Below are 17,501 nucleotides of genomic sequence, written 5' to 3' on the forward strand. Positions count from 1 at the left end.
AATCTCTTCCCTTTAGGGGGAAAAATTTTTTTTCCCTAAATCTAGAGATTTTTTCCCCCTTCCCTCTTCCCTCCTTGGCCAGCTTCCTGAGGCTGTCATCTCACTCAACCTTCCACTTCCCAGGCGTCTCTCCATCTATTAAAGCAACCTCCCACAGCCCCCACTCCACTAAAACTACTCTAGCAGAAGTCATCCGCATCTTATGCAACCCCAGCTGTTCCCTGCCTTACACTGGACACTGATGGCATTTTTCAGTCTTCGTTGGCTTCTGCTCCTCCATCCTCCCGCCTCAGCTCTTCCTCTGTCCTTCAGTACTGGTACCCTGAGATCCCTTACTTGGCACTACTCGTTCTTCCCCCTATAGCTTCACCCTGAGAGATCCCATTCTCTCAGAAGGCTTTACAGCAACTCATAAGCTACTTAACCATTTAATCCCTATCTCATTCATACCTCATCCAATTCCAGACCTTCAGAACTAGAAGGATGCATATCAGTGATTCAAAGCACCCTAAAACTCAACAAATCCCAAACTGAATGCGTTCTTTGCAACTGGCCTCATTTTAATTCTTCCTCTGCCAACCCTGATTACTCCTTTTCCTTTTATAGGGCTTATCTTGATTGGTGACACCACTGGACTCATGCTAGACCTTTTATCCTTCTTCACCTGGAAGAACCAGATAATCACAAACTCCTATAAATTCTTGTTTTAAAATGATTTCTTAAAGGTGTCTTTTGCTTCTCTCCATCCACCTGTTACTGTCTTAGTGTTAGTCATTCAGTTGTGTCCAAGTCTTCGTGACCCCATGGACTGTAGCCTGCCAGGCTCCTCTGTTCATGGAATTCTCCAGGCAAGAATACGGAAATGGGTAGCCATTTCCTTATCCAGGGGATCTTCCTGACCCAGGGATCAAACCCATGTCTTCTGCACTGGCAGATGGATTATTTACAACTGTGCCACTTGGGAAGCTCCATGATACTCATTGCACAACCCCTAAAAGCCTTTGAATTGATATTACTGCTTCTTCAAGTATCTTCCTTATCTACTCTATCCTACCTATGACTTCCAGAATTATTGTTTTAAAATAAAATCATCTAATCCCATTGCATAAGGGATGCTAGCATGCATTTTCACTGCCAAAGAGGAAAGTCCAGACTCCCTAATGACATCCCAGTGTTCTCATGACCTGGCTCATGCCTTCATCTCTGGTTTCACCTCTCCATTCCTTCGCCCTACAGGTCTGGGTGTTGTAGAGCAGCAGTGCCAGATAACTTTCTATCCTCCAACACATGAAGTCAGCTCCCATGTCCTCTATGTCTTGCACTCTTCTAGGATTAGAATGTCCTTCCTCCCTATATTCCTGGAAAAAAATCCTAGTCCCTCTTCAAAACCCAGGTGACTTATTTCTCTGGGAAGCTCTCTTTAACATCCCTCTCAAAGCCACCTCAGTACTTTGTTTCATCAAATATACCACTACCACATTTCATCAAGTCTAAGACACCATCAGCTGTAAGATGCACCATTATCTACTGCATCACAAAGACGGAAAAATGCTCTCAATAAACAGGAAGATAACGATGATAAGACATGTTTCACAGGTGATAAGATGTGAGGGGTGGGTGTATATCTTTGATTTCAAGAATTAGGTTATTCTACTTTTGACATTTTACTGTGAATATTTGTCTGTTTCTCCTACAACACACAGATCGTGGCAATTCCAGAATTTCTACATAAGAAAAGTTTGGGGGAAGTCAATCTAATGGGAAAGGGGAAAAATAGGAGATTTGTCCTTATCTATTTTTAGAGACTTTAAATGAAGGAGTGGGAGGAAGGGGAGAAGCACTGATTGAGCTAACAACCTCCTTGTGCACTGCCCCCCAAAAAACCATTCACCTTTGTCCAATGCCTGGAACAAAGGACATGCTTTGGGATGAACAGGATGGCATTCAAATTAAAGGGAAAGTGAAAATGAAGTTGCTCACTTGTGTCCTACCAGGCTTCTCCGTCCATGGGATTTTCCAGGCAAGAGTACCAGAGTGGGTTGCCATTTCCTTTTCCTGGGGATCTTCCCAACCCAGGGATTGAACCCGGGTCTCCCACATTGCAGGCAGATGCTTTACCCTCTGAGCCACCAGGGAAGCTGCATTCAAATTAAATGTAGATAACTATGAGCAAGCAAATTGATTCTCAGACTGTGCTCCCCAAAGTCTGAAACTTTGGAAGGGGTCTTGGGAGTCATGTGGAGGAAAGCAGAAATGAAGGACTCCTGGAGTGGGGGTGGGGGTATGATAGAGCTGCTGTAAGAATTCATTAAGCAAAGGGTTCTGCAGCTTTAAAAATAAAGTTGGCTCATGCATGCATTCATTCACCTGTACATAAATAGATGTACTTAGCATACGTGAATGCATATGTGAATGGATAACTACTACTTCAAATGCCATCCTGTTCACCCCAAAGCATGTACTTTGTTCCAGGCATTAGCCAAAGAATGGTCTTTTTGAGGAGGGTGGGGGGTTGTCAGCTCCATCAGTGCTTCTCCCCTTCCTTTCACTCCTTCATCTAAAGTCTCTAAAAATAGATCAGGACAAATCTCTTATTTTTCCCCTTTCCCATTAGAGTGACTTCCCCAAACTTTTCTTATATAGAAACTCTGGAGTTGCCATGATACCTGTGTTGTAGGAGAAACAGACAAATGTTCACAGTAAAGTATCAAAAGTAGAATAACCTAATTCTTGAAATCAAAGATATACACCCACCCCAACATTTTATCATCTGTGAAACATATAGGGCTCCCCTGATCGCTCAGTTGGTAAAGAATCCGCCTGCAATGCAGGAGACTCTGGTTCCATTCCTGGGTTGGGAAGATCCACTGGAGAAGGGGAAGGCTACCCACTCCAGCATTCCTGCCTGGAAAATCCCATGGATGGAGATGCCTGGCAGGCTACAGTCCACGGGTTCGCAAAGAGTCGGACACGACTGAATGACTTTCACTTTCACTTGTACTATGGTCTGCTGTTGTTAGTCACTAAGTTGTGTCCAACTCTTTGCAACCCCATAGTCTATAGCATGGTTTTCCCTCATAGCTCAGTTGGTAAAGAATCTGCCTACAATGCAGGAGATTCCTGGGTCGGGAAGATCTCCTAGAGAAGGAAATGGCAAACCACTCCAGTATTCTTGCCTGGAGAATCCATGAACAGAGGAGTCTGGCAAGCTACAGTCCTCGGGATCGCAAGAGACTTAGAGACTTAAGTGAGAGACTATAGTACATCAGGCTCATCTGTCCTCCACTATCTCCCAGAGTTTGTTCAAATTCATGTCCATTGAGTCAGTGATGCTATCTAATCATCTCACCCTCTGTCACCCCCATCTTCTCCTGCCTTCAATCTTTCCCAGCATCAGGGTTTTTTTTTTTTTTTTTCCCCAGTGAATCAGATCTTCCCATCAAGTAGCCAAAGTACTGGAGTTTCAGCATCAGTCCTTCCAATGAATAATCAGGGTGGATTTCCTTTAGGATTGACTGGTTTGCTCTCCTTAGAGTCCAAGGGACTCTCAAGTTAGGTCCTTACTGTTTCTGTCCTTTATCATGTCCATCCTTGCATGAAATGGTCCCTTGACAGCTCCAGTTTTCTTAAAGAGATCGCTAGTCTTTCCATTCTGTTGTTTTCCTCTTATTTCTTTGCATTGTTCATTTAAGAAGGCCTTTTTGTCTCTCCTAGCTATTGTCTGGAACTCTGCATTCAGTTGAGTATACCTTTCCGTTTCTCCTTTGCCTTTCACTTCTCTTCTCTCCTGTTGGGGCATAGACTTGGATTACTGTGATGGTGAATGGTTTGCTTAGAAATGAACTGAGATCATTCTGTAGTTTCTGAGCTTGCATCCAGATATTGCATTTCAGACACTTTTGTTGACAATGAGGGCCACTCCATTTCTTCTAAATGATTCTTCCCCATAGTAGTATATATAAGGGTTGTCTGAATTAAATCCACCCTTATGTATATAAGGGTCATCTGAATTAAATTCTCATGCTTTTTAGTTCACTGTTTCCTAAGATGTCAGTGTTCATTCAATCTTGCTATCTCCTGCTTGACCACATCCAATTTACCTTGATTCATGGACCTAACATTCCAGATTCCTATGCAATATTGTAATTTATAGCATCGGACTTTACTTTTATCACCAGATACATCCACAACTGAGCATCGTTTCCACTTGGCCCAACTTGCTTTATTCTTTGTGGAACTACTAGTAATTGCTCTCTGCTCTTCCCCAGTAGCGTACTGGACACCTACCAACCCGTGGGGCTCATCTTCTGGTGTCATATCTTTTTGCTTTTCCATACTGTTCATGGGGTTCTCTAGGCAAGAATACTGGAGTGGGTTGCCATTTCCTCCTCCAGTGGACCATGTTTCATCAGAATTCTTCACCATGACCCATTCTCTTGGGTGGCCCTACATGGGCCATAGTTTCATTGAGTTATGCAAGTACCTTCACCATGTGAGGTTGTGATCAATAAAGGGGATACTATGGTCTATTCAAGAACAATTTTTATATTAAAGATTTATGTTTTAAAAATGTAATAGTTATCCTCTAAGGTGAAGAATGTTCACCTCTTCTTTCTAACAGTATTACCCGTTAACACAGACAGTAGCAGTAGACAGAGCTGCCTGATTCCAGGAACATACAGCAGAAGTGTCTTCTCTTAGATCCAGGATTTGAGGGAGATGAGAACTGATGAGAACAGTTTTCATCAGTTGGAAATAAGGAATGGTGGTGCTGGGAGCCAGGAAACAGAGAGGAAGGTGAGATAGCCAGTTTTTGAATAAGGTACTTTACTTGAAGGGGGTGCACTTGAAAAGATTTCTTGGAGAATTTTATTAAAGAAAGGTATATCTACCCAGAGAACAGTTTTCTGCTTAATAATTTATCAGGGCTCTGGCTCCTAATCCTGTGATTAGGAGGATTTTGTACCATGTCACTTTGAACCATGTCAGTGTTTCATAAAGTCTTATTTAAAAAAAAAAAAAAGAATAAATGGAGAAAAAGCAAAACTGAGATCTGGCCATGTTGCCAGAGGTAGAAAAATATTTGTTGATGTTGAAAGAATATGATGAAACAATTGACAGAATTTATGATGATGGAATCCTAATAATCAGAAGCTCCTTGTAAGTAATTCTAATTTGCTATTGGATGAATTAGGTTTTCTCTAGTACTTCAAGGAAATAATAGTTGTTTTTAATAAATAGCTATTCTAAGAAAAATTTAAAGACACATAAGCCAAAATGTTATCCAAGTAGATAGAGAAAAAAGGTATAAGGTATATGATGATCACTACATCTCGGAGCAGAACAGATGAGAAAAACCTAATATTCATGAATCTATTCTATCTTGACATCACTGTTTGCTTCAGGTGATGGTCTGCATATGTGACCTTCCCCACCCACCACACACCCTCTCAATGGTTCATTGTACCTGAAGGACTTAATTTTTACTTGTTGTTCACCATCTTCCATTCTTCAAAAAAGCAAGATAAAGTATCAAACTACAAGAAACAGATCTTCAGTAATTCTTGAGAAATAAATGTGAGATTAAGTTCAATCATCCTAATTCCTATTAAGTCTTTAGTTATACATGCTACCTGAGCTCCTAACTGAAATGATTAGTATTGTCTGGGTGAGCTGCTCTTGTACCAAAGCTGACAGGTACCTCATCTCCATCAGGTAACAATAACTATGTGAAGCAACAGTGAATAATAATTGCTGCTCTGTTTAGAAATCATGCCATGCCAATCTTGAAAAGGAGTGCATTCATAGAAATAACATTAAATAAAATAGCAATTTTTAAAACAATGGATGGCTTAGCCAAAAATGTTGTAATAGCTCTATTACAGAGACTGAAAAGTTATTAAAACTATAAGACCTTTAATTTTGTCTGAAAATTCATCTAGACAATAAGAAATAATTTTGAAAACTGGAAACTGATTACTTGCCAATCATATTAATTTTCACATTAATATATGCCTTAGCAGAAAATTCTAAATGTATATATGTGTGTGTATGAATATTTGTATATATATACTTACATACAGGTACATATATGGCAGTGTATTTATTCATTCAGAATGTAGTCACCAGACCACTACCAAAGTGATGGTGATAAAATACTTTCCACATTAAAAAATCATGCAGGCTGAGTAGTTTTTATTCAAATATGTGTTTTAAAATATATATTCCCAAGTATATTAATTTTTGAAAGGGCACTTAAAAAATTCACGGTAAAGCTTCCATAATCTCATCTGGAAATAATTACAATCAACATTTTAGTGGGTCTCCCCTACACGTCTTTCGTAGTGATGCATCTGTGTGCGTGCTTAGTTGCTCAGTCGTGTCTGATTCTTTGTGACCCCATGGACTGTAGCCTGCCAGGTTCTTCTGTCCATGAGATTCTCCAGGCAAGAATACTGGAGTGGGTTGCCGTGATCTTCTCCAGGGGGATCTCCCTGACCCAGGGATTGAACCTGCATCTCTTGAGTCTCCTGCATTGGCAGGTGGATTCTTTATTACTGAGTCACCTGGGAAGCCCAGCCATCTATCTAGATACATAAAAAAACAGCTTTGACTATTTAACTTAGTCAAGGGGGGTAGGGGGGAGTTGTGGAGCATGGAGGGTATTTATATAGGTTTGTGTTCTATATTGTGTACATATTGATATATATATATATAAAATAAAATTCAGATGACAGTGTAAAATTTTTCATGTCTTGTCTGATTCACTTAACACTATAACATAAATATTTTCTCCTAGTTTCAAATATTCTTGAAGAACATAATTTTTAATGACTAAATAGTGGCCCATTGGTTAGCTATGCTATAATTTATTTAATAATTTTCTATTACTAGATATCTCAATATTCTAATTTTTCAATATTATAAATAGTGTGCCTAATACCACTGTGGTGCATGCATCTTCGATTATCCTCCTAGGATAAAACTTTGGTAGTCACTCAGTCTTATCCGACTCTTGGTGACCCCATGCATTATAGCCTGCCAGGATCCTCTGTCCATGGCATTCTCTAGGAAAGAATACTGGAGTTTGTAACCACTCCCTTCTCTGAGTATCTTCCCAATCCAGGGATGGATCTTGGTTCTCCCACATTACAGGCAGATTCTTTACTGTCTGAGCCCCCAGGGAAGTCCAGGATAAACTTTCAGATGTACAAGGTATGGATAACTACTTTAAGGCTTCTGACTCACGTTGCCAAGTTTCCCTCTTTTAGAAGACTCAACAATGATCATTTTCTAGACTTTGAAAAGAGTTTGATCTACCTGTGAACTATTTTATTCATATGATGTATTTTATTTGAGGTTTTAATAATATTTTCCAGCTTAAAAAAGATAATACATGCTGTATAGAAGACTTAATAAAATTTATGAAGAGACGCATATAAATGTTCCAAATTAAAAAGGACCACTAAGATAAAAGCTTCATCAAAAAGCTTTTGATTTTCCTTAGCACTGTCTAAACAAATAGCTTTGATGACACTTTATCAAAAGTACTTTCACATGTGTTATTTGATTCTGACAGCATTTAAGAATCATGTAGTTATTCAGTTCCGTTCAGTCACTCAGTCATGTCCGACTCTTTGCGACCCCATGGACTGCAGCACACCAGGCCTCCCTGTCCATCACCCACTCCCGGAGTTTACTCAATCTCGTGTCCATTCAGTCGGTGATGCCATCCTTTGCCATCCCCTTCTCCTCCCACCTTCAATCATTCCCAGCATCAGGGTCTTTTCCAATAAGTCAGTTCTTCACATCAGGTGGCTGAAGTATTGGACTTTCAGCTTCAGCATCAGTCCTTCCAATGAATACTCAGGACTGACTTCCATGTAGTTATTACTCTCCCCATTTTACAGATGAAGGAATTGAGGCCCAATAAGGTTACTGCTCAAGGTCATAGACCTAACAGGAGGCCAGTGAAGCTTATTCTATGTAGGCTCATGTGCCTTTCTCTATGCCTCTCTCATTATCAGCCTGCTCTGTGGTATAAAATTAAACAGCCTTTTTGAAGCAATAGAGAGTGTTAGATTAAGTCAGCTTTTTTTTCCCCTCTCTTTTCTGCCTGACTTCACATCTAAGGATTAAAGTAGAGAATAATGATATAGGATGAATGATTTTCTTCCTAATGACCTGGAATTATATACACATATGCATATGTGCTCAGTTGCTCAGTTATGTCCTACTTTTTGCGACCCCATGGACTGTTGCCCACCAGACTCCTCTGTCCATGGGATTTCCCAGGCAAGAATACTGGAGTAGCTTGCCATTTTCTTCTCCAGGGGATTTTTCAGATCCATGGATTGAACCCATGTCTCCTGCATTGGCAAATGGATTCTTTACCACGAAGCCACCTGGGAATCCCCATATATAGATATGCTGCTGTTGCTTCAGTCGTGTCCAGCTCTGTGCGACCCTGTGGACTGCAGCCCGCCAGGCTCCTCTGTCCACGGGATTCTCCAGGCAAGAATACTAGAGTGGGTTTCCATGCCCCATCCAGGGGATCTTCCTGACTCAGGGATCGAACCCGAGTCTCCTGCATTGCAGGCAGATTCTTTACTGCTGAGCCACCAGGAAAGCCCCATATATAGATATATATTACTTCAATTTCAAAAGGTAAAGTTTAACTTTTAAATCATGCTTTTGCTTTTATTATACATATCTTAGCAAATTAACTCACTGGCTAAATTTGCCTCCTTGATGAAATCCAAACCGACTGTACTTAAGAAATCAAAATATACTTTAATGGTCCTGTGCAGAACAGAAAAAAGGCATGATCTCATTAGTCAAACAGTTCATTCCTTTGCAACATGAACCTAGACAATTAGTAAATTTGCTCTTTGTATGTTTTCCTCATGCTGGCATTTGGTCTATAGTAAAGATATTTTTACTTATGAATTTTAATAAGCTCACTGATATTAATAACATTCACATTACTCAGATGCATTTTCTTAGTGTAGCTTCTTATACTAAGTAATATAACTTTTTCAAAACACAGTGGAGGTGTCCTTGAAAACTACTTTCTCTGCATTTTGAATGAAATGTAGGCCCTCCTCATAAATCAAGCAAAAACAAATGAAATTGGAAGCAAATACGGTCAAAACAACTCCTCCGATTTGCTCCTTTCCATGCCTTTCTCATTTTTGAAACTTTCTTCCTTTCCCTTCTGCAATACCATGCTCATTTTACAGCCCCATCTCCTCACATTTTGGGTAGGCGCCCCTCCTCCCTGAGCCTCCCCCATCTTTCCTGCACCCATACCTGCATCCATGCCAGTAACCGCTCTTATTCCTTTATACATTAACAATGTCTGAATCTCCATCTCCAGGCCATGCCTCCACTCTGAGTTCCAGACCCTTATATCCAACTGCCTACTTAAAGATTCCCATAAATGTCACATTCTCCTTGTAGCCAAAACTGAATTCATCATCTTCCCCTCAATATCAATGAGTGAAATACCATCCTCCATCCATGTCCAAGTCAGAAATTTGGATGCTTCTTAAATTCTTACTCTTCCTCATGAACAAGAGTGAATCTTAGAGATTCTCTCTTCTGAATGTGTCATAACGTGTCCCTCCCTCTCCAGGCCCTTCCTGCCCAGGCTACTGTCTTGGACCAGTGCTCAGAAAACCTATTCCCCAGCAATCGTCTCTCTGCTGTTTTCTCTGCCTGATGGATTTTCCTCTGTCAGCCCATCCTCCATACTGTTTCCTGAGTGCTCCTTTAAAAATACAAATCTGTACCACTTCACACTTACTAGGATAGCTTTTTTTTTTTTTTTTAATGGAAAATAACAAGTGTCAGCAAGGATATGCAGAAATTGGATCCCTCACACATTTCTTGTGGGAATGTAAAATGGTGAAGGTACTGTGGAAAAAACAGTTTGGTGGTTCCTCAAACACTAAACATAGAATTACCACCTGACCCAGCAATTCGACTTGTAGGTATATAATCAAAAGAACTGCAAATTGAAAGCAGAGACTCAGATACTCATGCACCAACATTCACAGCAGTATTATTCACAACAGCCAAAAAGTGGGAACAACCCAAATGCCACCAACAAATGAATGGATAAATAGGATGTGGCATATACATACAATGGAATATGATTCAGACATAAAAAATACTGAAGTTCTGCTACATCGCTACAATGAAGGTGAAACTTAAAAACACTACACTAAGTGAAATAAGCCAGAGATAAAAGGACAAATACTATATGATTCCACTTAGATGACATATCTAGAATAGGCATATTCTCAGAGCTAGAAAGTAGGCTAGAGGTTACCAGGGGCCATGGAAAGGAAGGAAGAACCACTGTTTCATGGGTACAGTGTTTCCGACTGGGGTGATAGAGAAGTTTTAGAAATAGACAGTGGTAATGATTGTACAACATTGTGAATGTAATTAATGCCACTGAATTGTACACTTAAAAATGGTTAAAATGTCAAATTTTATGTTACATATATTTTACTACAATAAAAAAGCTTTTTCAAAAGTGCTGCTAAGTCACTTCAGTCGTGTCTGACTCTGTGCGACCCCATAGACGGCAGCCCACCAGGCTCCCCCGTCCCTGGGATTCTCCAGGCAAGAACACTGGAGTGGGTTGCCATTTCCTTCTTCAATGCATGAAAGTGAAAAGTAAAAGTGAAGTCGCTCAGTCGTGTCTGACTCTTCGCGACCCCATGGACTGCAGCCTACCAGGCTCCTCCATCCATGGGATTTTCCAGGCAAGAGTACTGGAGTGGGGTGCCATTGCCTTCTTCTCCTTTGCACTTTAAAAAGCACAAAGGTAAACAAAAGTTTTAAAAATGTAATCTGATCAAGTTCTCAAAATGCCTCCATTTTCCTTATTGCATTTAAGACACTTTCCAGGCTTTCCTGATGGCTCAGACAGTAAAGAATCTGCCTGCAATGCAGGAGACCCCGCTTCAGTCCCTCAGTCGGGAAGATCCTCTGGAGAAGGGAATGGCAACCCACTCCAGTATTCTTGCCTGGAGAATGCCAAGGACAGAGGAGCCTGGTGGCTACAGGCCATGGGGTTGCAAAGAGTTGGACACGACTTAGCGACTAACACTTTCATTTTACTTTTTAGTTTCTTTAGCAGACATTCATAACCTAGTCCAAATTTATCCCTCAAGCCTCACAGCTTACCCACCTCCTGGTGTGTCCTCTGGTCTACTGTGACAATTACTTGTTTCCTGATCAGCAGTGCGCTGCTTCATACTCTATGCTTCTGCAGAGTGGTTCCTACTGCCTGAAATACCTTCTCTACTTCTGCTCTGAATGGCTCATACCCATTTTTCATTCAAAACTTAGCTGCTGTCAACGTTTCCAGGAAGCTGTTCTTCTGATCTCATTATTATCTAAACACCCAATTTGCCTTGCTGCCATAATACCTAGGGTCCCTCTTATGGAAATCATCATGATATGTAATAATTCTTTGTATCTTTCCCATTTGTACAAATTTATTGTGCCTTATATATGTCTTCCTCCTCATCTACTGGATATCACGTTCTTCAATCCAATTCAGTCGCTCAGTCACGTGTGACCCTTTGCGACCCCAAGGACTGCAGCACACAGTAGATATGTTGTAGATACTCAATAAATGTTTAATGTAGACATCACATTGTAGATACTCAATAAATGTTTAATGATTGCATTCCAAGGAATCTTCATCAATGACCCTTTTAAAGAAGCAGCACTCCATTCAAATCCAACGGTGCTGCAGAAAGGGTGAAACTTCTCGCACATTCTCTTCTGTTCAAAAATATCCAGTGTTTGGAGGCTGCACCAATGAAATCAACCTCATGCTGAGTCTCTGGCAAGGATGCTGCACATCAGTACTTTGTAAAATTCATGAAGCATTTTGACATCCCTTATTTCATTAGAATGGAAAATGGTGAGATGAAAGAAGGATTGGGGCAGAGTGGAGAAGTTCTGGGATAGATAATGAGCAAATCAGGGGGTGTACACTCACTTTCTGCTGCCACTCTATGTGCTCTTCAAGTAGAAATTATGTCATGTGAGAGTCCAGTACTTACCTGCTGCAACTGAATGCTGACATTTCTACCCTTGTTGAAAGGAGACAGGTAAAGGGATTCTGAGAAAGTTTTTCCATCACTTTTTCTTTCATGATTCCTGACCTGGAAGGGAAGAGGCCTTGGGTCATCCCTACCAGATATGCTGGAAAATTGGACAGCATGGCTGTCTTCATGTGCTAGAAACACCCTCCCCTGTCCACAGGACGTAGGGTGTAAATGGGAAACCACTACACTGACAATTAGGCATTTCAACTAGCTGGATAATGTTGGGCGAGATACTTGATGTTTCTGAGTTGTAGCTGCTTCATTTTCTAAAATGTGTGTAATAAATAATCTTTAGGGTTGCCTTCTGCCAGAAAGCCATTATCTGTCAGTATATTGTCACTATGTTTTCTAGGGCTTCAAAATCAATGCAGATGGTGACTGCAGCCATAAAATTAAAAGATGCTTGCTCCTTGGAAGAAAAGCTATGACAAATTTAGACTATATTAAAAAGCAGAGACTTTGCCGACAAAGGTTCATACAGTCAAAGCTATGGTTTGTTCCAGTAGTCATGCATGGATGTGAGAGTTGGACCATGAAAGAAAGGTGAGCACCAAAGAATTGATGCTTTTGAACTGTGGTGTTGGAGAAGACTCTTGAGAGTCCCTTGGACAGGAGATGCAACCAGTCAATCCTAAAGGAAATCCACCCTGAATATTCATTGGAAGGATTGATGCTGAAGCTGAAACTCCAATACTTTGGCCACTTGATATGAAGAACTGACTCATTAGAAAAGACCTTGATGCTGGTAATGATTGAAGGTAGGAGGAGAAGGGGACGACAGAGGATAAGTCGGCTGGATGTCATCACCAACTCAATGGACATGAGTTTGAGCAAGCTCCCGGTATTGCTGATGGACAGGGAAGCCTGGCATGCTGCAGTCCATGGAACTGCAAAGAGTCAAACACAACTGAGTGACTGAATTGAACTGATATTGAACTGATATTTCTAGTATTTCCCTTGTCACTGCTCTCATTTTTCCATTCACTCTCAAAACCACTGTAAGGTCTCACCATGTCCCCTTGGGACATGTGTGACACAAGTTCTATTGTGTGACTCTAGTTCCCACTTGAAAGTCATATTCTTATTTAAATATTAAGAAAGAACAATGGTACTTATGATTCTAAAGAAAAAAGAAGAAAATAAAAAGGACTAACAGTCATTTCTAGCTCAAAGTGAATGAGGACTGTATGCATGCTAAGTCTCTCTAGTCATATCTGACTCTGCGATGCTATGGACCATAGCCCACTGGTCCCTCTGTCCATGGGATTCTCCAGGCTCCAAGAATACTGGAGTGGGTTGCCATTTCCTTCTCCAGGGGATCTTCCTGACCCAGGGATCAAACCTGCATCTCTTACGTCTCCTGCACTGGCAGGCAGGTTCTTTTACCACTAGGACCACCTGGGAAGCCCAGAGCCACCTGGGAATGGGACTACCACCTAATAATTAAGGATGTAGAACAGCAAACAGTTCTAGGTAGACTGTCACTTGATCAACTGTTCAGTTCAGTCACTCAGTCGTGTCCGACTCTTTGCGACCCCATGAATTGCAGCACGCCACGCCTCCCTGTCCATCACCAACTCCCGGAGTTCACTGAGACTCACGTCCATCGAGTCAGTGATGCCATCCAGCCATCTCATCCTCTGTCATCCCCTTCTCCTCCTGCCCCCAATCCCTCCCAGCATCAGAGTCTATTCCAATGAGTCAACTCTTCGCATGAGATGGCCAAAGTACTGCAGTTTCAGCTTTAGCATCATTCCTTCCAAAGAAATCCCAGGGCTGATCTCCTTCAGAATGGACTGGTTGGATCTCCTTGCAGTCCAAGGGACTCTCAACAGTCTTCTCCAACACCACAGTTCAAAAGCATCAATTCTTTGGCACTCAGCTTTCTTCACAGTGCAACTCTCACATCCATACATGACCACTGGAAAAACCATAGCCTTGACTAGATGGATCTTTGTTGGCAAAGTAATGTCTCTGCTTTTGAATATGCTATCTAGGTTGGTCATAACCTTCCTTCCAAGGAGTAAGCGTCTTTTAATTTCATGGCTACAATCACCATCTGCAGTGATTTTGGAGCCCCCAAAAATAAAGTCTGACACTGTTTCCACTGTTTCCCCATCTATTTCCCATGAAGTGATGGGACAAGATGCCATGATCTTCGTTTTCTGAAAGTTGAGCTTTAAGCCAACTTTTTCACTCTCTACTTTCACTTTCATCAAGAGACTTTTTAGTTCCTCTTCACTTTCTGCCATAAGGGTGGTGTCATCTGCATATTTGAGATGATTGATATTTCTCCCAGCAATCTTGATTCCAGCTTGTGCTTCTTCCAGCCCAGCATTTCTCATGATGTACTCTGCATATAAGTTAAATAAACAGGGTGACAATATACAGCCTTGATGTACTTCTTTTCCTATTTGGAACCAGTCTGTTGTTCCCTGTCCAGTCCTAACTGTTGCTTCCTGACCTGCATTCAAATTTCTCAAGAGGCAGGTCAGGTGGTCTGGTATTCCCATCTCTTTCAGAATTTTCCACAGTTTATTGTGATCTACACAGTCAAAGGCTTTGGCATAGTCAATAAAGCAGAAATAGATGTTTTTCTGGAACTCTCTTGCTTTCTCTATGATCCAGAGGATGTTGGCAATTTGATCTCTGGTTCCTCTGCCTTTTCTAAAACCAGCTTGAACATCTGGAAGTTCATGGTTCACGTATTGCTGAAGCCTGGCTCGGAGAATTTTGAGCATTACTTTACTAGCGGGTGAGATGAGTGTGATTGTGCAGCAGTTTGAGCATTCTTTGGTATTACCTTTCTTTGGGACTGGAATGAAAACTGACCTTTTCCAGTCCTGTGGCCACTGCTGAGTTTTCCAAATTTGCTGGCATATTGAGCGCAGCACTTTCACAGCATCATCTTTCAGGATTTGAAATAGCTCAACTGGAATTCCATCACCTCCACTAGCCTTGTTCATAGTGATGCTTTCTAAGGCCCACTTGACTTCACATTCCAGGATGTCTGGCTCTAGGTGAGTGATCACACCATCGTGATTATCTTGGTTGTGAAGATCTTTTTTGTACAGTTCTTCTGTGTATTCTTGCCACCTCTTCTTAATATCTTCTGCTTCTGTTAGGTCCATACCATTTCTGTCCTTTATCAAGCCCATCTTTGCATGAAATGTTCCCTTGGTATCTCTAATTTTCTTGAGATCTCTAGTCTTTCCCATTCTATTGTTTACCTCTATTTCTTTGCATTGATCGCTGAGGAAGGCTTTCCTATAACTACAGTTGAGGAAGGTCAACTGTAGTTATTTATAATCATCCACTTTATTGGAAGAGACTAAGAGAATACAGACAATCAAAAACAGTATATAATCTTTATATACTTTTATGTATACAATCTTCATATACATTTTATATGTGGCTTGGGAAGTGTGTTGGTCCTTACATTTGAATAACACTGATTCTGCCATCTTGGAAACTAAAGCTAAATTATAAAGTGTACTAGGAAGAACTGAGTTAAAAAGAGTTGGATATTTCATTACATCCTCATCTTGTTCCCTACTCAGGACTTTTCCAGTCATTCATGATGGAGAATGGTCATCAACTTTCACGTTCATGTAAAGAAAGTACCAGCTTAAAATGAATTGCTCTAGATTGTTATATTTATCTTGCCCTATTATTTTCACTATAAAAACCCTATGTTTGGGGAGATCATTAAAGACTATTTGAGACTGCAAGCTGCATTAGGCAACAAAATGAACAAGGAGATAGAAAGTATTCTCAACATTGATTTTATTATCTACTTAGCTTAATAAACATGGAAAACAAGAGTTTTAATTGATTAAAGTTGCCACAGATAACCAAGGGTTGGTTGTTACATAAATGATGAGTAAATCAAGAAGCAAGTTGTGATTATTTTCGGCCAAACATGCAAGATGTTTTCCTCAAGGTTAAGTATTTCAATTAGAAAGGCAAATATCTTAACTGTTAAGCAAATTAACCTCAAGTTCCTATTTCTTTCGGATCCCAGTTGACCTCCTTGGATAGCTAATAACCATAAGAGTTGGATCAGTCAATGACAGAGGTAGCAGCCAGGTGGTTAAGTAATCTACCCTGTCCAAATTTTTAATTACCATGAATTTAAAACAATAATTTTAAGGTAATCTTTTTCTAAAGAAGATATATATATATATATATATATATATATATATATATATATATATATATATATACACACACACACACACACACAATAGAATATTACTCAGGGATAAAAAAGAATGAAATAATGCATCCTGCTGATATGATACATGGATGGACCTAGTGATGATCATACTAGCAAAGTAAGTCATAAAGAAAAAGACAAATACCACATGATATCACTTATATGTGGAATGTAAATATGACACAAGTGAACGTATCTACAAAACAGAAACACTCACAGCCATAGAGAACAGACTTGCAGTTGCCAATTGAGAATTGAGAATTTGGGACTAGCAGATGCAAACTATTACAGACAACCTAGAATGGACAAACAACAAGGTCGTATTGTACAGGTCAGCACAAGTATTTAACATCCATATATTAAACCATAATAGCAAAGAATATATATGTATATGTATAACTGAATCACTTAGCTATACACCAGACACCAACACAAAATTATAAATCAACTACACTTCAATTTAAAAAATAAAAAGAAACTAAAGGTTTTAATTTGTTTAAAATGTAATATTTTTCTTTTTTCCCTAGGGTTGAAGATTTACTGGGGTTACAGGAACAAATTCACTTACTGCGATGGGTCTGAATCACTCCGTCTTCGTTTCCTTGGCAACTCTGTCACATGTGGGCTGAAGGATCCAGTGTCTATTGGTTTAGTCCAGGGGCTTAGATGACTGGAAACCACGGAAGCAATGCACTGGTTCCCTTCCATCAATACTTTACCTGTGAGACATAAACTGCAATAACGCATCTATTTGAAACATTAATTTCCACTTTAGAGATTTATATCTCATATTTTAAATGGCTTTATACTTTGATGTTTTAAAATTCAAGTAAACAATAAAACGGGGGACTTTTCTGGTGGTCCAGTGGTTGGCAATCCCCTGCCACATGCCACAGTGTACACAACTTAGTGGCCCAACTAATCTCATGTGCCACAACAGCTGGGCCTCTCCTCCAGAGCCCACTTGCCACAAATACTGACACCGTGTGCCCTAGAGCCTGCACTCTGCAACAGGAGAAGCCACCACAGTGAGGAGCCAGCACACAAGTGGACAGGAGCTCCTGCTCACCTCAACTGGAGAAACCTACAGGTAGCAATGCAGACCCAATGCAGCCGAAAATTAAATGATATGGAGTGAAAGACTA

The 17,501-nt window shown here is 40.4% G+C and overlaps 1 protein-coding gene across 3 annotated transcripts in view; it reads right to left on the reverse strand.

Moving 5' to 3' along the window:
• Positions 1–17,501, reverse strand: part of BMAL2 (basic helix-loop-helix ARNT like 2) — a 97,697-nt gene that overhangs the window by 48,129 nt on the left and 32,067 nt on the right. For 2 of the 3 annotated variants that reach the window (XM_061417561.1, XM_061417562.1), the window contains exon 2: positions 16,925–17,075. In XM_061417561.1, coding sequence (XP_061273545.1) covers positions 16,925–17,075 — 151 coding nt within the window. Of the gene's footprint in view, positions 1–12,092; positions 12,195–16,924; positions 17,076–17,501 lie in introns of all 3 variants that reach the window. The other variant, XM_061417563.1, reaches the window with a different exon arrangement.

Source organism: Bos javanicus, chromosome 5 (assembly GCF_032452875.1).
Source record: "Bos javanicus breed banteng chromosome 5, ARS-OSU_banteng_1.0, whole genome shotgun sequence".
Taxonomy (NCBI): Eukaryota; Metazoa; Chordata; class Mammalia; order Artiodactyla; family Bovidae; genus Bos; species Bos javanicus.